The sequence below is a fragment of the Petaurus breviceps genome, unplaced genomic scaffold, assembly GCF_028583685.1.
Source record: "Petaurus breviceps papuanus isolate PSGF00001 unplaced genomic scaffold, PetGlider_PUasm1.0 90762, whole genome shotgun sequence".
Lineage (NCBI taxonomy): Eukaryota > Metazoa > Chordata > Mammalia > Diprotodontia > Petauridae > Petaurus > Petaurus breviceps.
Genome location: NW_027187339.1, coordinates 2103988 through 2122345, shown reverse-complemented (window position 1 = coordinate 2122345; position 18358 = coordinate 2103988). Strand labels below are relative to the sequence as shown.

The 18358-nt window shown below is 38.3% G+C and overlaps 1 protein-coding gene across 3 annotated transcripts in view; it reads right to left on the bottom strand.

Annotated features, from left to right (window-relative positions):
• The window catches only part of SAMD8 (sterile alpha motif domain containing 8), a 56736-nt gene that overhangs the window by 12069 nt on the left and 26309 nt on the right, over positions 1-18358 (bottom strand). For all 3 annotated transcript variants that reach the window (XM_069068295.1, XM_069068294.1, XM_069068296.1), the window contains exon 2: positions 9244-9827. In XM_069068295.1, the coding sequence (XP_068924396.1) occupies positions 9244-9827 (584 nt within the window). The remainder of the gene's footprint in view (positions 1-9243; positions 9828-18358) is intronic.

Sequence of the window (18358 nt, the reverse complement as noted above, 5' to 3'; positions counted from 1 at the left end):
GGGTGCTTCTAACTTCCCTCCCCCCAAGCCTACCCTCCCTTCCATGATCTCCTCTCTCCTCCCCTCCCCCCCCCCCCCACTCTCCTGGAGGGTGAGATAACCTATTTAGTGTGTATTTCATTCCCTCCTCAAGCCAAGTTCAATGGGAATAAGGTTGACCCATTCCCATTTGCCTTCCCATCCTTCCCCTCCATTGTAACCATTTTCCCTTGCCTCTTCTATATGAGATAGTTTACCCCATTCTGTCTCTCCCCATCTCCTCTCGTTATATTCCTCTCTCACCTCTTAATTTCACCTTTTAAGTATCATCCCTTCCTGTTAAATTGGTCTTGTGCCCTTTATCTATGTATACCTTTAAACATATATACACACATTCACATATGTATTCATACGCCCATATACCCTCATATATAGACATATATATATTTATATTCCCTTCAACTGAGAAAAGTTTCATAAGTTACAATTATGTTTTTCCATGTAAGAATGTTAATAGTTCAACTTTGATAAGTTCCTTATGATTTCCCTGTTTGCTTCTCATGCTTCTCTTGCTTCTTGTATCTGAATGTCAAATTTTCTATTCAACTCTGGTTTTTTCAGCAAGAATGCTTGAAAGTCCTCTATTCCACTGAATGACCATATTTTCCCCTGAAACATGATATTCAGTTTTGCTGGGCAGGTGACTCTTGATTTTAATCCCAGCTCCTTTGACCTCTGGAATATCACATTCCAAGCCCTTCGATCCCTCAGTGTAGAAGCTGCCAGACCCTGGGTTATCCTGATTGAGTTTCCACAATATTCAAATTGTTTCTTCCTGGCTGCTTGTAATATTCTCTCCTTAATCTGGGAATTCCGGAACCTGGCTATAATATTCCTAGGAGTTTTCTTTTTGGGATATTTTTCAGGAGGTGATCGGTGGATTCTTTCAACCTCTATTTTGCCCTCTCGTTCTAAAACATCAGGGCAGTTTTCTTTGAGAACTTCCTGGAGGATGATTTCTAGGTTCTTACTTTGATCATGGCTTTCAGGTAGTCCAATAATTTTAAAATTCTCTCTCCTGGATCTATTTTCCAGGTCAGTGGTTTTTCCCATGAGATATTTCACCTTGCTTTCTATTCTTTCATTTGTTTGGATCTGTTTAACAGCATCTTGATATCTCATAAAGTCATTAGCTTCCATTTGCTCCAATCTAATTCTGAAGCCATGATTCTCCTCATTGAGCTTTTGAGATTCTTTTTCCATCTGACAAATTCGACTTTTTAAGGCACTCTTCTCCTCATTGCCTTTTTGAGCCTCTTTTGCCATTTGAGTTAGTCTATTTTTTAAGGTGTTATTTTCCTCAGTCAGGCTGTTGACTCTCATTTCGTAATTTTCTTTCATTGTTCTCATTTCTCTTCCCAATTTTTCCTCCATTTCTCTTATCTGCTTCTTAAGGTCCTCTATGGTCTGTAACCAGCTTGTATTTTCCTTTGAAACTTTTGGTGCAGGAGTTCTGACTTCACTGTCTTCCTCCTGTTTTGCTTTTGCTCCTTTTGGTCCCCAAAAGAGTAATCTAATGTTGGAATCTTCCATCTGCTTTGTTTCCTTTGCCTGGTCATGTTGCCCCTCAGTCACTTGACCCCTGGGCTTTTTGCCACAGTAGGACTCTGCCACCAGACAGGGGAGCTTTCGTCCCAATCGCTGGGGTTTTCTCAGCTGCCGGAGGTATTAGATGGGTGCCCTCTCTGAGGTCTCCACACACTCTGGCAAGCTGGACACACACCCCAGGACCTCCACCCTAGACTGCAATCCAGATCCAAGCAGGTTAAAGCAAGAGTAATTACCCCACAGACTGGTTCTTGGTCCCCCTACACTGCAGGCCAGGAGCTGAAGCTGCCATGTGGAGCTGGCTGGCTGTGCAGGCAGCTCAGCAGCTTCTTGCCCAGGGGGTAAAAGCCAGGCACTCCCACTTACTGGTCCCAAAGTCTAGACTGCACTGACCTCTCACTTTGTTCTTCCCATCTTCCCATCTATGTGTTGATAAATCTGGAAATGGCCACATCTGCTGCTGATCTGGAGTCCCTCCAGCCTGGGGCTGGTCAGGCCCGCCCTGGGGCTAAAGCCTCAGTGGGGCTGGGCTCCATGTGAGTGCTCAGTGAGTGCTGTGCTGGCTGATTCCTGCCAGCCTGACCGGCTGTCCTCAGAAGGAGGTTAGTTTCTCTGTGTCATTTTGTGGGTTCTGCAGCTCCAAAGTTTGTTTAGAGTCCCATTTTTACATGGGTTGGGGAAGATAGAAGCTGGAACCACTGGGAGGTAGTGCTTCTACTTGGCCATCTTGACTTCTTCGCCTAACTTCAATGTTTTGAACTGATAAATTCCAATAACAAGTGTTCTCAATGTTTTTTGAGAATCATCAGACCTTAAGAGCTGTCTACTCCCATTCTTCCCCTCCATACAAGACCACACCTAAGTCATTCAGAATGGTGATTCAATTATTGATAAACCAAGTTGCTCTTCAATTGCTTCCCCTCCCACCCTAGAGGGTGAATCACAGAATTTTAGATCTAAAAAAGACTTCAAAGGTCACCTAGTTTAACCTGCACCTAAATCATGACCATCTCCAGTGTAAGCAGTCATTCAGTCATTATAAGCTTCAATGGTGGGGAAATCATTACTTCTTTCAAAGTATTTTTGGACTATTCAAATTGTTAAAATGTTTTTCTTTATGCTGAACTGGGATCTGCCTTTAACTAACTTCTACCATCAGTCCTAGGTTTCTTCTTCTTTGGATACTGCTCTAAAAGAACAGATTTGATTTTACAAGGCAATCCTATACATACCTGAAGATTATTATTGAGTCCCTCCTAAATCTTCTTGCCTCCAGGCCAAAATATTCCTGTTTCTTCAACTGATCCTTGTATGCATGTTCTTGAGAACACTCCCTCCCCCCAAACTTGTTTTCTCTCCTCTGAATAGTTTCTACTTTGTCAAATCGACAAATATTAGTAAGTTCCCATTACATGCACGGTACCATGAACTGTTCAAGAAATCCAAAGATGAAAAAATTAGATAGTTCCTACTCTCAAGGAACTTATATTGTAATAGAAGGATGCAACATTGTAGCAGCAAGCACCCCAAGTGTCCTCAGGGTTTGCTGCCAACACAAGTTCTTGGATCTGCTTTGATACAGGAAAGCAACTCAAAATGGGTTAACAAGCTTACTTTAATCAGTCAAACATATATCATTTACCTCGTTCAGGGGAAAAAGGTCAGCACCCCTAACTTCAAAGTATACAGACAGAATTATCAAGACAGAAACAGATCAAGTAGACAGATTTCAAACTGTCCAACCATTACATCCATACCAAATCAACATCTGGGTTTTTCAAAGCTGGGGGGCTCTGGACAACGGCTTCCCAGAATTCAGATCAAATCACAGAACACTTCTCAAAGTGAGCCCCAAAGCAAAGCCTCACATCAGGGATTATATAGCCTTCTCCTGGCTCAGAGAATGTAACAACCTTATTGACTCACTGGCCAATCAAGAAGTATCTACTGAAAACAAGCCTCCCACCCCAGGCTTCAGGTGTACTTTAGCCTAGGGGCAGGGAAGATCTTAAAAATTTACATTCCCATTACACACATGTAAAATTAGAAGGAAGGATAGAAAGAAGGAAAGGAGAAGGGGCAAAGAGAGTCAGGGAATGAGAGAGAGAAAGAAGAAGAGAACAGACTGAGGAATAATTTCTGTAAAATGAGGATGATAATAGCAACCTTCCTCCCAGGGTTGTTGTGAGATTTTGAAGCACTATATAATTTGCCAGACATGTGTAGAGGGAGGGAACTTTTGTACCCGAAAGTTTCCTATAATAGCTAGCATTCACATAGCACTTTAAGATTTGCATTTTACATGTTAACACATTTAATCCTCACAACAACTCCGAGAGTTAGACAATTTTATTATTCTCATTTTACAGATAAGGAAACGGAGGCACAAAGATGACTTGCCCAGCATCGCCCATCTAGTTAAGTGTCTGAGGCCGGATTCAAAGACAAATCTTCTCATTCCAAGTCATAGGTTCGATCTGCTACAGGACCAACAAAATCATAGTTACGGTTCCTCTTTTTTTTTTTTGGAGGGGGGGAGGAAGGGCAATTGGAGTTAAGTGACTTGCCCAAGGTCACACAGCTAGTAAGTGTTAAGTGTCTGAGGCCGAATTTGAACTGAGGTCCTCCTGATTCCAGGGCTGGTGCTCTATTCACTGAGCCACCTAGCCACCCCTACAGTCCCTCTTGATGTGGATAAGCGTAATATAGATAATTTCAAGAAAGACGAACAACTGGAAGGGGATCATGGAAATGTCACACAGGAGGGATACCTAAACTGAGATGTGGAGGAGGAGAGGTTGAGATGAAAAGAAGTACATTCAAGGTACAAGGGGTAACTTGTATGAAGGCACAGATGTTGGCTATGGCAAGTCACTCATTGAGAATATCTGTTGGGAGTCAGGAGGACCTGAGTTCAAATCCGGCCTCAGACATTTAACACTTACTAGCCATGTGACCTTGGGCAAGTCACTTAACCCTGATTGCCCTCCAAAAAGGAAAAAATGTATCTGTTGAACTGGGATATAGGGTTGGTAAAATGGAGCAGTATAAAACAAAGCTGAAAAGGGAGGTGGGAGCTAGATTGTGAGTGACTTTTAAAATTCTCTACTATCAAGTAACATTTATTAAGCATCTACTATTGTCCCAGGCCCGGTGCTAAGTGCTAAAGATCTGAGCAAGGAACTGCCATGGTCAGACCTATGCCTCAAGATACCTATTTTGGCTGTGTAAAGGATCTATTGGAAAGAAGAGACTGGAAGAAAGCACAGATAGAAAATAAACAGCTATTTATAACATTTTGGCCAAAAGGTGATGAAGACTTGAACTAGAGTAGCCAGTTGGTGGTTCTGTGAGTAGAAAGAAGGGAAAGGATGACAGGGATGTAAAGGAAGAATAGAAAAGATTTATCAAGTGAGCAGTTCTATGTGAGGAGGAAGAAAGAAAAATGAAGGCTGGTTCTAAGTTTAAGGATTTAGGTGACTGGGAGGATGATAGAATCCTCAACAGAAAAAGGGAAGTCTGGGTGAGGGGCAGGTTTATAAGCAATTATGCATCAATGTCCTCCTGAAGATGCAGTAAAGAGACCTGACCAATACTCTAGACACAGTCTTATCAGGGAATATCACAGCACCACTGTCACTTTCCCTTCTCTAAATACTGTGTTTCTATTACTAATAATTAGTGGAAATGTTAAACCATGGTAGATATGTTTAACAATAAGACTTTGATCTGGAAATTTCTCTGACTTTAAGGATAAAGGGCCCTATGTAAATACAAAATATAGAACACATCATTATGCTTCAATGTCATTTAAGAATAACATTCTAGGGGAGGCTAGGTGGTACAGTGAATAGAGCACCGGCCTTGGAGTGAGGAAGACCGGAGTTCAAATCTGATCTCAGAACACTTAACACTTACTAGCCATAAGACTTTAGGCAAGTCACTTAACCCCAACTGCCCTTCCAAAAAGCAACAACAACAAAAAAAGACTAACGTTCTAAAAATGATTTGTAATTGTGCTGCTAGTAAACAGGGTATCCCCTAAAATATAAATAAGGCAATACCAATCTAAAATGTAACTAATGTAAAATGATCTTATTAATTGTAATACAACATAATGTTTTAGTGACAAAGGCTTCTGATGGTCTGCATAGAACTTAGGAAAAGATGACTTTGAAGAATAAAAATGTGTTAATGTATCTCCAGTTTTTCCCGGTTATTCCAATATATCTCTCTAGTTTTCCCATTTCCCAGGGGAAAATGTGCCTTGCTCAATGAACATAAATCTACTTCACAAAAACATCTCCATACCTAGAGTAGACATATATTCTAGTATCATTACCTAATGACACTCTTAAAGTCATCAAATTCCTTTATATTTACTATATTCACCAAGTGACATTCTAATATTAATCTATTTTCTCAAATAGACTTTTCTAATTAGAAAGAGAATAAGCTGGTCAGTTAGCATGAATGTTTTGGTCAGCTTGGCAAGTATATTTCAGTGTAAATTAGTAAAGAGTATTCTGGCTTATAAATCAATTTCTTGAATTTCACTAGCAAAAACTGTCTCCTAGAGTCTGATGAAATTCAAGTAAACTGATAAAAATAAGTTCCTGAATATGCAAAATGAAGGACCAAAGAATCCTAGACTTAAGGTGACTTTAAACAAGACAGAGACATCTCAAGAAGCCCTGTTACAAAAAGCAAAAGTTTAGAGAAAGTTTTTAACTACAACAATGTATAGTAACATATTGGACAAGACAGTTTATCAACACCTTAGACACTGAAGCTGAGGTTGACATTAGCTGGTTCTGAGTCCAAAAGGGTCAATTATTATCTATATCTCAGTCTTAATCTGCACAATGACTTTCCAATTAGAGCAAAGCCTTGAAAATACAGAACCATTAAGCTTCACGAGAAGATAAGAAACAAATCTACTTTAGGTCTTAACATGGTGGTAGACACCACAAGTAGAAAGTTAGCTTAAGTAAGCAATTGGTTCTTTGTCACAAATTAGAGCTGAAAAAAAAAGCTTCTGAAGCCGTTAAGAGACAATTTCAGAAATTTCCATATTTCAACAACTATTTCATTTACTAATACTATTAACTATTACAATCTCTACTAATCTGAGATTTAACAACAATCACTACCCATGGAAACTAGACAACTTCTACCAATAAGGAGATACATTTGAAGTTCAGACTCTCGATTTTATTTAGCAGGAGCTTCTAAAAACAGAAAACAAATTCAGATAAATCTGAATAACCCCAAGCCAAATTAAATTAACTTGAAATAGATCTAAAGTTGAATCTAGAGCAGTTAAAAAGGCAGTGGTGTCAAACTAAAATAGAAAGAGATTTCTGCCAGCAGCATAGAAGTTTAACATTAACACAAATTAACATTATCTATGTTGTACTGTATTTGTATTTATTTTGTTAAACATTTCAGCTGCACTGGGGAGTTTTATGGCTACTTGTAGCCACTCGTTTTAATACCACTCTGCTTTAAGTAGTGAAATCCCCATACAGTAAGAAAAATTCATTTTAATGATGAAAACTTTTTGGTGATACAGTGAAGTGCTACCTAGTTACATCACCCAAATGTGTGATAGGAAGATATTAAGGTAACAATGTTGCTTCTTAATTTTCACTGCAAAGACAGTGTTCTATAGTTTTGGCTGTACTTGTTTCCAACATGAAGGACCCTACTGCCTTTATCCTTCTCTGGCTTTGATTCTCTTCAGTGTCTGTGAGCCATGAGAAGGTATTTACTTGAAAACTCCCTCTATGAAGTACTTGTGCAGAACAAATTAAACTTGACAGTAAATATACAATGAAGGAACCAAAGAAGTCAGCTGAAAGTAAAACTAACTAAAGGGACATTAGCTTCTAAATATGAACACATTCCAAGTAGCACTCAGCTATTGAGAGAACATTTTAGATGTTGCTAATTTTATTATTCAATTATTGAAAACTTCCAGTGATATTAAAAAAATGAAAAAAAAATTATGTATTAGTCAAGAAAAGACATTCTTCTTAACCACCTTCTCAATAAACCTCAGAGGCTTCCTATTGCCTCTAGGATCAAATATAAACTCTTCTATTTGGAAATTAAAACCCTTCACAACTAACTTGGCTCTCCTATGTTTCAAGCTTATTATACATTGCTTCCCTTCACATACTCTGCATTCCAGCAACACTGGCCTTTTGGCTGTACCTCCACCTTCCCTCTCCATGCTTTCCCAAAGGCTGGTCCCCATACCTGGAATGCTGTCCCTCCTTCCTCTTGTCTCTTACAATCCCTGGCTTCCCTCACTCAGCTCAAGCATCACCTTAAGGGTTCTTCCTGACATCCCCTGCTGCTAGCGTGTGTGCTCACACACTCTCTCCTCCTTGTAAAACTTGCATTTACTCTGTTCCTGTTTTCTATATGCTTACATGCCATATAATATCGTATATTGTCTCTTCCACAGAATGGAAGCTCCTTGAGAGAAGAAACTACCATTTGTTCTTATATTCTTGGCATCTAGCATGTTTGTGATAGCAGGCTCTTAATAAATGTTTAAATGATTAACTTTTAACTCCTGTCTCTTAGATTAAAATTTTTTTGAGGCAAATACAGATCAAATCACTTTTGAGGCACTGAAAATGTTTCTAAAATTTCCTAAACTAAGTTGTTTTAAATTCACTTTTAAAGAGTATTTGATTTACAAATTGCTTGCCTCCTCAATGGGATGGGGGGGGGGAGGCAGTAGGGAGGAAGGGAGAGAATCTAAAATTCAAAGTTTTAAAAAAAATGTTAAAAACTGTCTTTACACATAACTGGGGGAAAATAAAATACTAGATAAATACAAAAATAAAAAATCCCCTCCCCCCCAAAAGTATCTGATTTAGAGTTAGAGGAGGACATATCTGGCTCAGATACTACGTAAGTATAGTAACCTAATTTCCCTGGGTCTCAGTTCCCTCAATTGTAAAATGAAGAGGTTAGACTAGATGACAAAGATACTTTCCAACTTCAGAGTCAATGAACTTTAAAAATAAAGATAAGGCATAGAATTCTGGTACAAATGGAAAAGAATTTTTACCAAAGCTAACAAAGAAGCTGCTATAATTTCGAAATAGTTGGGAATTTCTGTTATTAAAATTTATTTAACTATCACTGAACAATAATATTTTTTGTTGGTGACAATTCTAATAACTAGATATATCTAGTTCATTTGGGCTAATCTGTAGGCCTCCAAAGATTACTTGAAATGCAGAAGAACTGTTAACCATCAAAACCTGGAATCATAGAAGCACAGATACAGATCTGGAAGGTACCCTCAGAAGTCTAATATAAATCCCTCATTTTTCATTGCCAAAGCACTGTCACATTTTCAGGACACACTTTGACACTGAGATATGGATTACAACCCTTTCATAACTTAGAAGAGGCTTTTTGAGAGTGGCTGTGTCCAGAAAACTTCTCACCTTGTGGATAATGACAAGACTCCCAGAATTTATAAAGGCTGGGCTGGCTCGTCCTTAAAAAACAGAGTTCATTGCTAAGGAGATACACTTGTAGGAAAACAAATTGCTGGTATTATTTAGTTTTTAAAACCACATTAAAATGGCTCTTTAATTACTATATTAACAATGAACAAATACTTACCTATCTAGGAATATATCTGGTAGTGGTGGATAAGTCTGCATGTCAGGCACTCGTTCATGTACTATAACCATGATGAAGGATGTAAACCCAAATACTATGAACACATATACGCAACTCAATATGGTCTTCCAATATTCTGGATCTAATCTTCGAACCATGTGTTTGTTCTTCCCATTCATGTACTGGTACTGATCTGAATTCAAGTCAGTGATAAGTCCATCACAATCATGTGGCAGTTCCCCATTACAAAGCCACTCTGAGCTTTGCATAACACTGATGTAAGGTGACATGGGGCCAAAGAGACTGTCACAGTTGTAACCCATCTCTTCTAAAACGTCAATATGTACTTTTTGCAGTTTACGTATTGATAACATCAGCCTTTTGATATCTCCCAAGACTTTAATTTCCAGAGGAGGTGACCGTAGGTCATATTCAGTTAATGTTAGTAGTGTGAGTCCATCAAGTCTATGTTTATTGCATAAGATGTCCACATACTCAAAAAAACCTTCATCTTTTAGCCATATCGCAACATGCTTAGTAGTCCAACGGCGAATGCAGAGTTGGTTATGTGCTGCCATTGTCTCCTAGAAAAAAAAATGAAAACAAATTAAGCATGAACTGTAAAGGTTCTACATCAAGACCTACATAGATATATATATATGTATGTGTGTATGTATGTATGTATGTATGTATGCACACATGTATGTATTCTAGAAAAAGCAACTCACCCACATGCTATACTTCCTTCCTAGAAGGGTTAAAAGTAAAATTAAATTTAGGGAGTACAAGCTCAGCATACATTTTTGTGATATTAAGATTTTTTTAAAATGTTAAGCATATGCTACTCAAATAGATCTGTGATCACATCAAAGCAAGTGTTCCTTCTAAGGTACAGATGGCAATCTGTCTATGTTTTCTTATAAGTTTGCCATAGAAGCTAAATCCAATGTGCTGGGATATTCTAACTATAATTAAATTAGAGAGACCTCTGATTGTATTCAATTTTAGAAAAACTCTCAGGCTATTAGCAAAAGAATGAGACATACAGAAGACTTCGATATAAAGAACAGCAAATTTGTCAAACGTGCCCTGATAGCCAATCATATATCTGAACTAAGTTTGGAACTGATATAGTGTGCCCCTGGGACTACCAGACTGCCTAAAGGAAAGAATGAATCTGCACAGATCAGAAACAAGAGCAGATCAAAACTGCTGTGCTGATCAGGTTGGGACCAGGGCCATGAGGTGCACCTACACTTCTAGACTTGGGTAAGTAGGGAAACCCAGTTTTAAAAAAAATCTACTGGGCAAACCACCTCCAAAATATCACCTGAAAGTAGTAAAATATTGTTTAAAGTCTTAAGATTAAGGGGTCAGACTTTATATGAATAATTTGAAAGTTTTAAAAATTTCAGCATTTTACATTTTCCACTGCTTTGATCCTATACTTCTCCCCTCATATTCTTTTGAGACTTAAGTATTTTTTGTTACCGGGATTTATACCATGTTTAAAAATAAAAATAGCTGACATATATGCTTTAAGGTTTACAAATACTTTACATAAATCATCTTTTTTTAACACGTAATAAAAACCTTGTGAAAGAAGAATGAAAGGTCTATTATTTACAGAAGAGGAAAGAGACTCAGAAATGAAATCATTTGCCCATGGTCACATAATACTCATGTGTCTGAAGGAGAATTCAAACTCAGGTCTTACCTGATTCCAAGTCTACATTCTTTTCCATAGTAATATACACTGACTCCCAGATCATAACCTGAAAGCCAAAGGTACTCACACACGTGCATGTGCGCACACACACACACAAGTGAGTGTACACAGGCACATGTATATATTACATATACATACATAATTACCTATCTATAACTATGTTAAATATCTGGCTAGAAGGGACCTGAGAGGCCATCTAGTTCAAGGTGCAAATAATTGAGACTCTCCCTTTCTCCCTAAAGCACTAAATCATAATTCCCCAAATTCACAGAGACAAATGAAGCCCCATTTATCTGAATCCCTAGCTCATGAAAATCCTTCTACTCCCTTATACAATAGGAAACTTTCAAAAATAACAAGACACTTGGTGACAAAGGCACTCTTAAGCATTACCTGTTGTCACTGAGGTTCCAAAGTAGTAAGCAGAAAATTCACACATAAATTTATATATACAGATTTAAATGCCACACTAAACATTACCTTACAATACTTAAGTACTTAAAAAGTAACTCTAGATTTCTTTTTTTCCCCATGTTTTAAAGACATTTTTTTAATTGAAGGAAATGTGAAATTCCAGTTAGATGTTAGTGAAATGAGATGTACTTTTCCCCCCATCCAAGTTCATAGATCTCCTGAAATCTCTCCATGGATTCCTTGTCCATTTACCTGAAGTGAAATAAGAAACCTTGTCCTAGTTGAAAATTCAACATGTATGAATGCTTGGGGGAAAAAAATGTTTCTTCAGATACTTGTACAGACACCCAGGCTCTACTCTGACCCTCTGAACTTTCTCTACCATATGATAGAAGCCTCCTCAACCTAGAAGTTCAATCTCCCCCTGGATTTCTAGCACTGAAAGTGATCTCTGCCCCTGTGGCTCCTTCCTCTCATTGGCTAGTTCCTCCCAGAACCTCCATTTAAAGGAAAGCACCCAGGTCAATTAAATCTTTGTTTCCTCCAAGCTCTATTCCTGACACCACCTAGCTGCCCTGGCACTGGACTTTCTCTACTGTGCATTTACCGGGTACTTCTCTCCCTGCTATTTCAGCTTCCTTTTTAATAATGTCTTCCCCCATTAGAATACAAGCTCCTTGAGGACAGACTTTCTTTCTGCTTATTTTTATTTTCTCACAACATAATATACTGCCCTGCACACAGGAGGTATTTAATAATTGATTGCTGACTTTATTTATTTATTTTTTAAACCTTTGATTTTATAACTTTGAATTCCAGATTCTTTCCTTTCCTCCCTTGCCACCCACCCTTACTGGGAAGATAAGAATTTCAATATAGGTTGTGCATGTGTAGTTACGCAAAACATTTCCATAGTGGACATATCATAAAAGACTGACTATATTTCCCCCTCTATCCTATCCCACATCCCACTTGTTCTATTCTCTACTTTGACCCTGTCCCCCCCCCCTTTTTTTAAGCACTCAGGGTTAAGTAACTTGCTCAAGGTTGCATGGCCAGTTATTTTTTGTGTGGGTGCCGAGTATCTGAAGCGAGAACCAATCCCAGGTCTCCGGACCCTGGGGCCGGCACTCTTTACTCACTGTGCCACCCCTGACCCTGGCCCTTTTCAAAAGTGTGTACTTCTAACTACCCTCCCCCCGCACCTGCCTTCCCCTCCACCATCCCCCCTGTCATCCCCTTCCCCTCTACTCTCCTGTAGAGCAAGATACCCAATTTAGTGTGTATGTCATTCCCTCCCTAAGCCAAATTCAATGAGTAAGGTTAAACCATTCCCTTTTGCCTTCCTGTTCTTCCCCTCCATTGTAACAGTTTTTCCTTGCCTCTTCTATATAAGATAATTTACCCCATTCTGTCTCTCCCCATCTCCTCTTATTATAATCCTCTCTCACCTCTCAATTTCACCTTTTAAGTATCATCCCTTTCCATTCAATTGATCCTGTGCCCTCTATGTATACCTGCGCACATATACACACACTCACATATGTAATCATACTCACATATACCCTCCTATATAGACATATATATGTATGTATACATATATATACATTTATATTCCCTTCGACTATCCTCATACTGAGAAAAGTTTCAATTAATCGTTTTTCCATGTAGGCATGTAAATAGTTCAACTTTGATAAGTTCCTTATGATTTCTTTTCCCTGTTTACCTTCTCATGCTTCTCTTGCTTCTTGTATTTTAATACCAAATTTTCTATGCAACTGTTTTTTTCATCAAGAAAGCTTGAAAGTCCTCTATTTTGTTGAATGACCTTATTTTTCCCCTGAAACATTATACTCATTTTTGCTGGGTAGGTGATTTTTGGTTTTAATCTTAGCTCTTTTGACCTCGGGAATATCATATTCCAAGCCCTTCGATCCCTTAATGTAGAAGCTGCTAGAGCCTGTGTTATCCTGATTGTATTTCCATAATATTTTAATTGTTTCTTCTTGGCTGCCTGTAATATTTTCTCCTTGATCTGGGAACTCTGACTCCGGAACCTGGCCATAATATTCCCAGGAGTTTTCTTTTTGGGATCTTTTTCAAGAGGTGATCAGTGAATTCTTTCAATTTCTATTTTGCCCTCTGGTTCTAAAATATCAGGGCAATTTTCCTTGAGAATTTCTTGAAGGATGATTTCTAGTTTCTTTTCTTGATCATGGCTTTCAGGTAGTCCAATCATTTTTAAATGATCTCTCCTGGATCTATTTTCCAGGTCAGTAGTTTTTCCAATGAGATATTTCACATTGCCTTCTATTTTTTCACTTGTTTGGATCTGTTTAATAGTATCTTGATTTCTCATAAAGTCATTAGCTTCCATTTGCTCCAATCTAATTCTGAAGGAATTATTCTCTTCAGTGAATTTTTGAAATTCTTTTTAAGGCATTTATCTCCTCATTGGCTTTTTGGGCCTCTTTTGCCATTTGAGTTAATCTATTTTTTAAGGTGTTATTTTCTTCAGTCAGCTTGTTGACTCTCTTTTCATGATTTTCTTGCATCATTCTCATTTCTCTTCCCAATTTTTCCTCTACTTCTCTCATTTGATTTTCAAAATCCTTCTTGAGCTCCTCCATGGCCTGTAACCAACTCATATTTTTCTTGGAAGCTTTTGGTAGAGGAGTTCTGACTTTGTTGTCTTCCTCCCGTTCCATGTTTTGGTCCTTTTTGTCCCCCAAAAAGGAATCTAAGGTTGAATTGCTGCGCTGTCTTTGCTTCCTTTGCTTGCTCATGTTGCCACTCAATTACTTGACTTTTGAGCTCTTTGCCACAGTAGAACTCTGCTTCCAGAGAGGAAAGCTTTGTCCCAAATTGCTGGGGTTTCTGCAGCTGTCGGAGCTATTAGGAGGGCACCTCTCTACAGCCCGCGAAAACTCTGGCTCACTGGTCACACACCTCAAGACCACCACCCAAGATCACAATCCAGATCCAGGCAGGTTAAAGCAAGAACGATTACCCTCTAAATGTTTGCTTGGTCCCCCCCTATCTGCAGGCCACAAGCTCTGAAGCAGCCACATGGAGGCTGCTGCGGGGCCACCGCACCTCCACCACTTCTAGCTCTGGGGGCAGGGGCTGGACCCGCTCCTTCATCCCCCCCAGTTCCAACAGAGTTCTACACTGACCTCTCACTTTTTCTTTGACATTTATGGGTTGATAATTCTGGAAACTGCCATAGCTGCTGGTGATTCAGTCTGCTGAAGTCCGCTCCAGCCACTGGTTGGGGCCACCCTGGAGATAAAACGGGCAGGCTCACTCGGCTCCCAGCATGCTGCGATGAATCCTTCCTGTCCACCTGCCAGGCTGCCTTCAGCAGGAGGTTTGTTTCTCTCTATCACCTTGTGGGTTCTATAGCTCTAAAATTTGTTTAGAGTCATATTTTATAGGTATTTGAGGTGGTTATGGGGGGAGCTCAATGGAGTTTTCCTGCTTCTACACTGCCATCTTGGTTCTGCCCTTGACTTGTAACTCTAGATTTCAAAGGACCTATAATTCTCTACCACTGGCATTATAAGTAGTCTTTCTGCTAGGTTTTGAAAACAAGCTTTCAAAAAATTGTTTTTCCCAATTACATGTAAAAGTAATTTTTTTTTCTTCTTTTAAAAAAAATTCTCTCCCTTCCCTCACATTGAGAAGGCAAGCAATTTGATACAGGTTATACAAGTGCAGTAATACAAAAATATTTCCATATTAGTCATGTTGTGAAAGAAAACACTGACCGGGGTGGCCAAGTGGCGCAGTGAGTAAAGCGCCAGCCCTGGAGTCAGGAGGACCTGAGTTCGGTTCCAGCCGAACACCCACAACACAAAAATACTAGCTGTGTAACCTTGGGCAAGTTACTTAACCCCAATTGCCCTCCAAAAGGCAAAAAAAAAAAACCCAAAACCAAAAAACCAAAGAAATAAAACAATGACCAAAAAACAAAACAAAACCCCAAATAACCCACAAAAAAGATAAAGCAAACAAAAAAGTATGCTTTAATCTATATTTAGCCAATATCAATTCTTTCTTTGGAGACAGATAGCATTTTTCATCCTAAGTCCTTCAGAATTTGTTTTAAGGTTCATTGTACTGCCAAGAACAGCTAAGCCACTCACATATGATCATCATACAGTATTGCTGTCACTGTGTAAACTGGTTCTCCTGGTTCTGCTCACTTCACTTTGCATCAGCTCATGTAACTCCAGGTTTTTCTGAAATTATCCTGTGTATCATTTTTTATAGCATACTAGTATTCTATTACAATTACATACCACAACTTGCTCATTCATTCCTCAACTGATTGGCATTCCCCCCTCAATTTCCAATTTTTCCAGCATAAAAAAAGTTGCTATAAATATTTTTGGATATATGGGTTCTTTTCTTTTAAAAAAAAATCTCTTTGGGATACAGACCTAGCAGTAATCTTTCTGGATCAAAGGGTATGGAGAATTCCAAATTGTTTTCCAGAATGGCTGGATCAGTTCACAACTCTACCAACAGAGTATTAGTATCCCAATTTTCCCACATCCTCCTTCAGCATTTGTCATATTCTTCATCTGTCATGTTAGCCAATCTGATGTGTTTCAATCTGAGCTGTTTTAATTTGCATTTCTTTAATTGACAGTGATCTGGAGCATTTTCTAATATAAATATAGATAGCTTTGATTTTTTTCTTTGAAAACTGTCTATTCATATTCTTTGACCATTTGTCAATTGACTTGTATTCTTATAAATGACTCAGTTCTCTAAAACTTTGAGAAATGTGTATTATCAGAGATACTTGCTGTTGTAAAAAAAAATTTTCCCCAGTATCCTGCTTTCCTTCTAATTTTGGCTGTGTTGGTTTTGTTTGTACAACAAAACTAAACAAATTAAAAAAAAAAACCTAACTTCTCAATTTAATGCAATCAAAACTATCCATTTTACATCCTATAAAATTCTCTCTTATTTGGTCATAAATCCATAGATCTGACAGGTAAAGTATTACATGCACCCCTAATTTGCTTATAGAATCACCCTTTATGTCTAAATCATGTAATACCTCCTGCTATCCATTTCTGTATTATGGATGAGTCCATCCCATTCACATTCAGTTCTGATTACAATGTATTTCCCTCCATTTGATGTTTCCCCTACTTATCATTCTATCTCCTTCCTTTTACCCTGTCATACCTTAAGAGTGTTTTGTTTCTGACCATTGCTTCCCCAAATCTACCCTCCTATCAGCCCCCCACCCCCACCCCATCCCCTTCTTCTTCCCTGAAGGGCAAGATAGATTTTTATATTCAACTGAGTATGCCTGTTATTCCCTCCAAGCCAGTTTTCATAAGAGTAAGGTTCAAGAGTTATCAATACCACCACCTCCACCTCCTCCTCTAAGCTCTTTCATGCATCTTTTATCTGAGATAATTTACCCCATTCTCTCTCTCCCTTGCCCCCCTTTCCCACTACATTCTTCTTTCTCAGTCCTTAATTTTTTCAGATATAATCCCACCATAGTCAATTCATACCCATGATCTCTATGTACATTCTTTTGAACTCCCCTAATAATGAGAAAGTTCTTAGGAGTTACAAGTATTATCTTCCCATGTAAGAATGAAAATGGTTTAACCTTACAGAATTCCTAATGATTTCACTTTCCTGTTTACCTTTTTATACTTCTCTTGAGTCTTGTATTTGAAAGGCAAATTTTCTATTCAGTTCTGGTCTTTCCATCAGAAATGTTTGAAAATCCTCTATTTCACTAAATATCCATTTTTTTCCCTTGAAGGAGCATGCTCAGTTTTGCTGGGTAGATGATTCTTGGTTGTAACCCTAGCTCCTTTGCTCTCTGGAATATCATATTCCAAGCCCTCCAATGCTTTAACGTAGATGCTGTTAAATCTTGGTTAATCTCAACCATGGTTCCAACATATTTGAATTGTTTCTTTCTGGCTGCCTGCAATATTTTCTTCTTGACCTGGGAGTTCTAGAATTTGGCTATATTACTGGGAGTTTCCATTTTTGGATCTCTTTCAAAAGGTGGATTCTTTCAATTTCTATCTTACCCTGTAGATTTAGAATATCAGGAATAGATAATAGATAGAATATATAACACAATAGAATAGATAACAGATAATAGAACATCAATAATTTCTTGAAAGATGATGTCTAGGTTTTCTTTTTTAATGGCTTTCAGGCAGTTCTTAAAATTCTTAAACTTATTTTCCCTGGATCTATTTTCCAGCTAGTTGTTTTTCCAATGAGATATTTCATATTTTCTTCTAGTTTTTCATTCTTTTGAGTTTGTTTTCTTGTTTTTTGATGTCTCATGGAGTCAGCTTCCAATTGCCCAATTCTAATTTTTTAATTTTTTTATTTGATTTTTATTTATCTTATTTTTTTTTAACAATTCTTTTTAATTTGTTTTTTTTTTTTAATTTTTGCTTTTTGGAGGGGGAAGGGTAGGGCAATTGGGGTTAAGTGACTTGCCCAAGGTCACACGGTTAGTTTATTTTTGTGTCAAGCGTCTGAGGCCGGATCTGAACCCAGGTCCTCCTGACTCCAGGGCCAGTGCTCTACTCACTGTGCCACCTAGCCACCCCCCCCCCCCAATTCTAATTTTTAAGGAATGATTTTCTTTAGGGCAATTTGGCCAGTTCTGCTTTTTAAGAAGTTGCTTCTCTTCCATGGATTTTTCTGTCCCATTTGGCCTATTCTATTTTTTTTAAGTGTTATTTTCTTCAGAATTTTCTTGGTGACTCCTTTACCAAGCTATTGGTTCTTTTTACATGATTTTATTGCATCACTGTCATTTCTTTTCCCAATTTTTCTTCCAACTCTGTTACGTGCTTTTCAAAATAATTTTAGCTCTTTCAGGAATTCTTTTTGGACCAATTCACATTTTTCTCTGAGGCTTTTGCATATAGCAGTTCTGGCTTTGCTGCCTTCTTCTGAGTT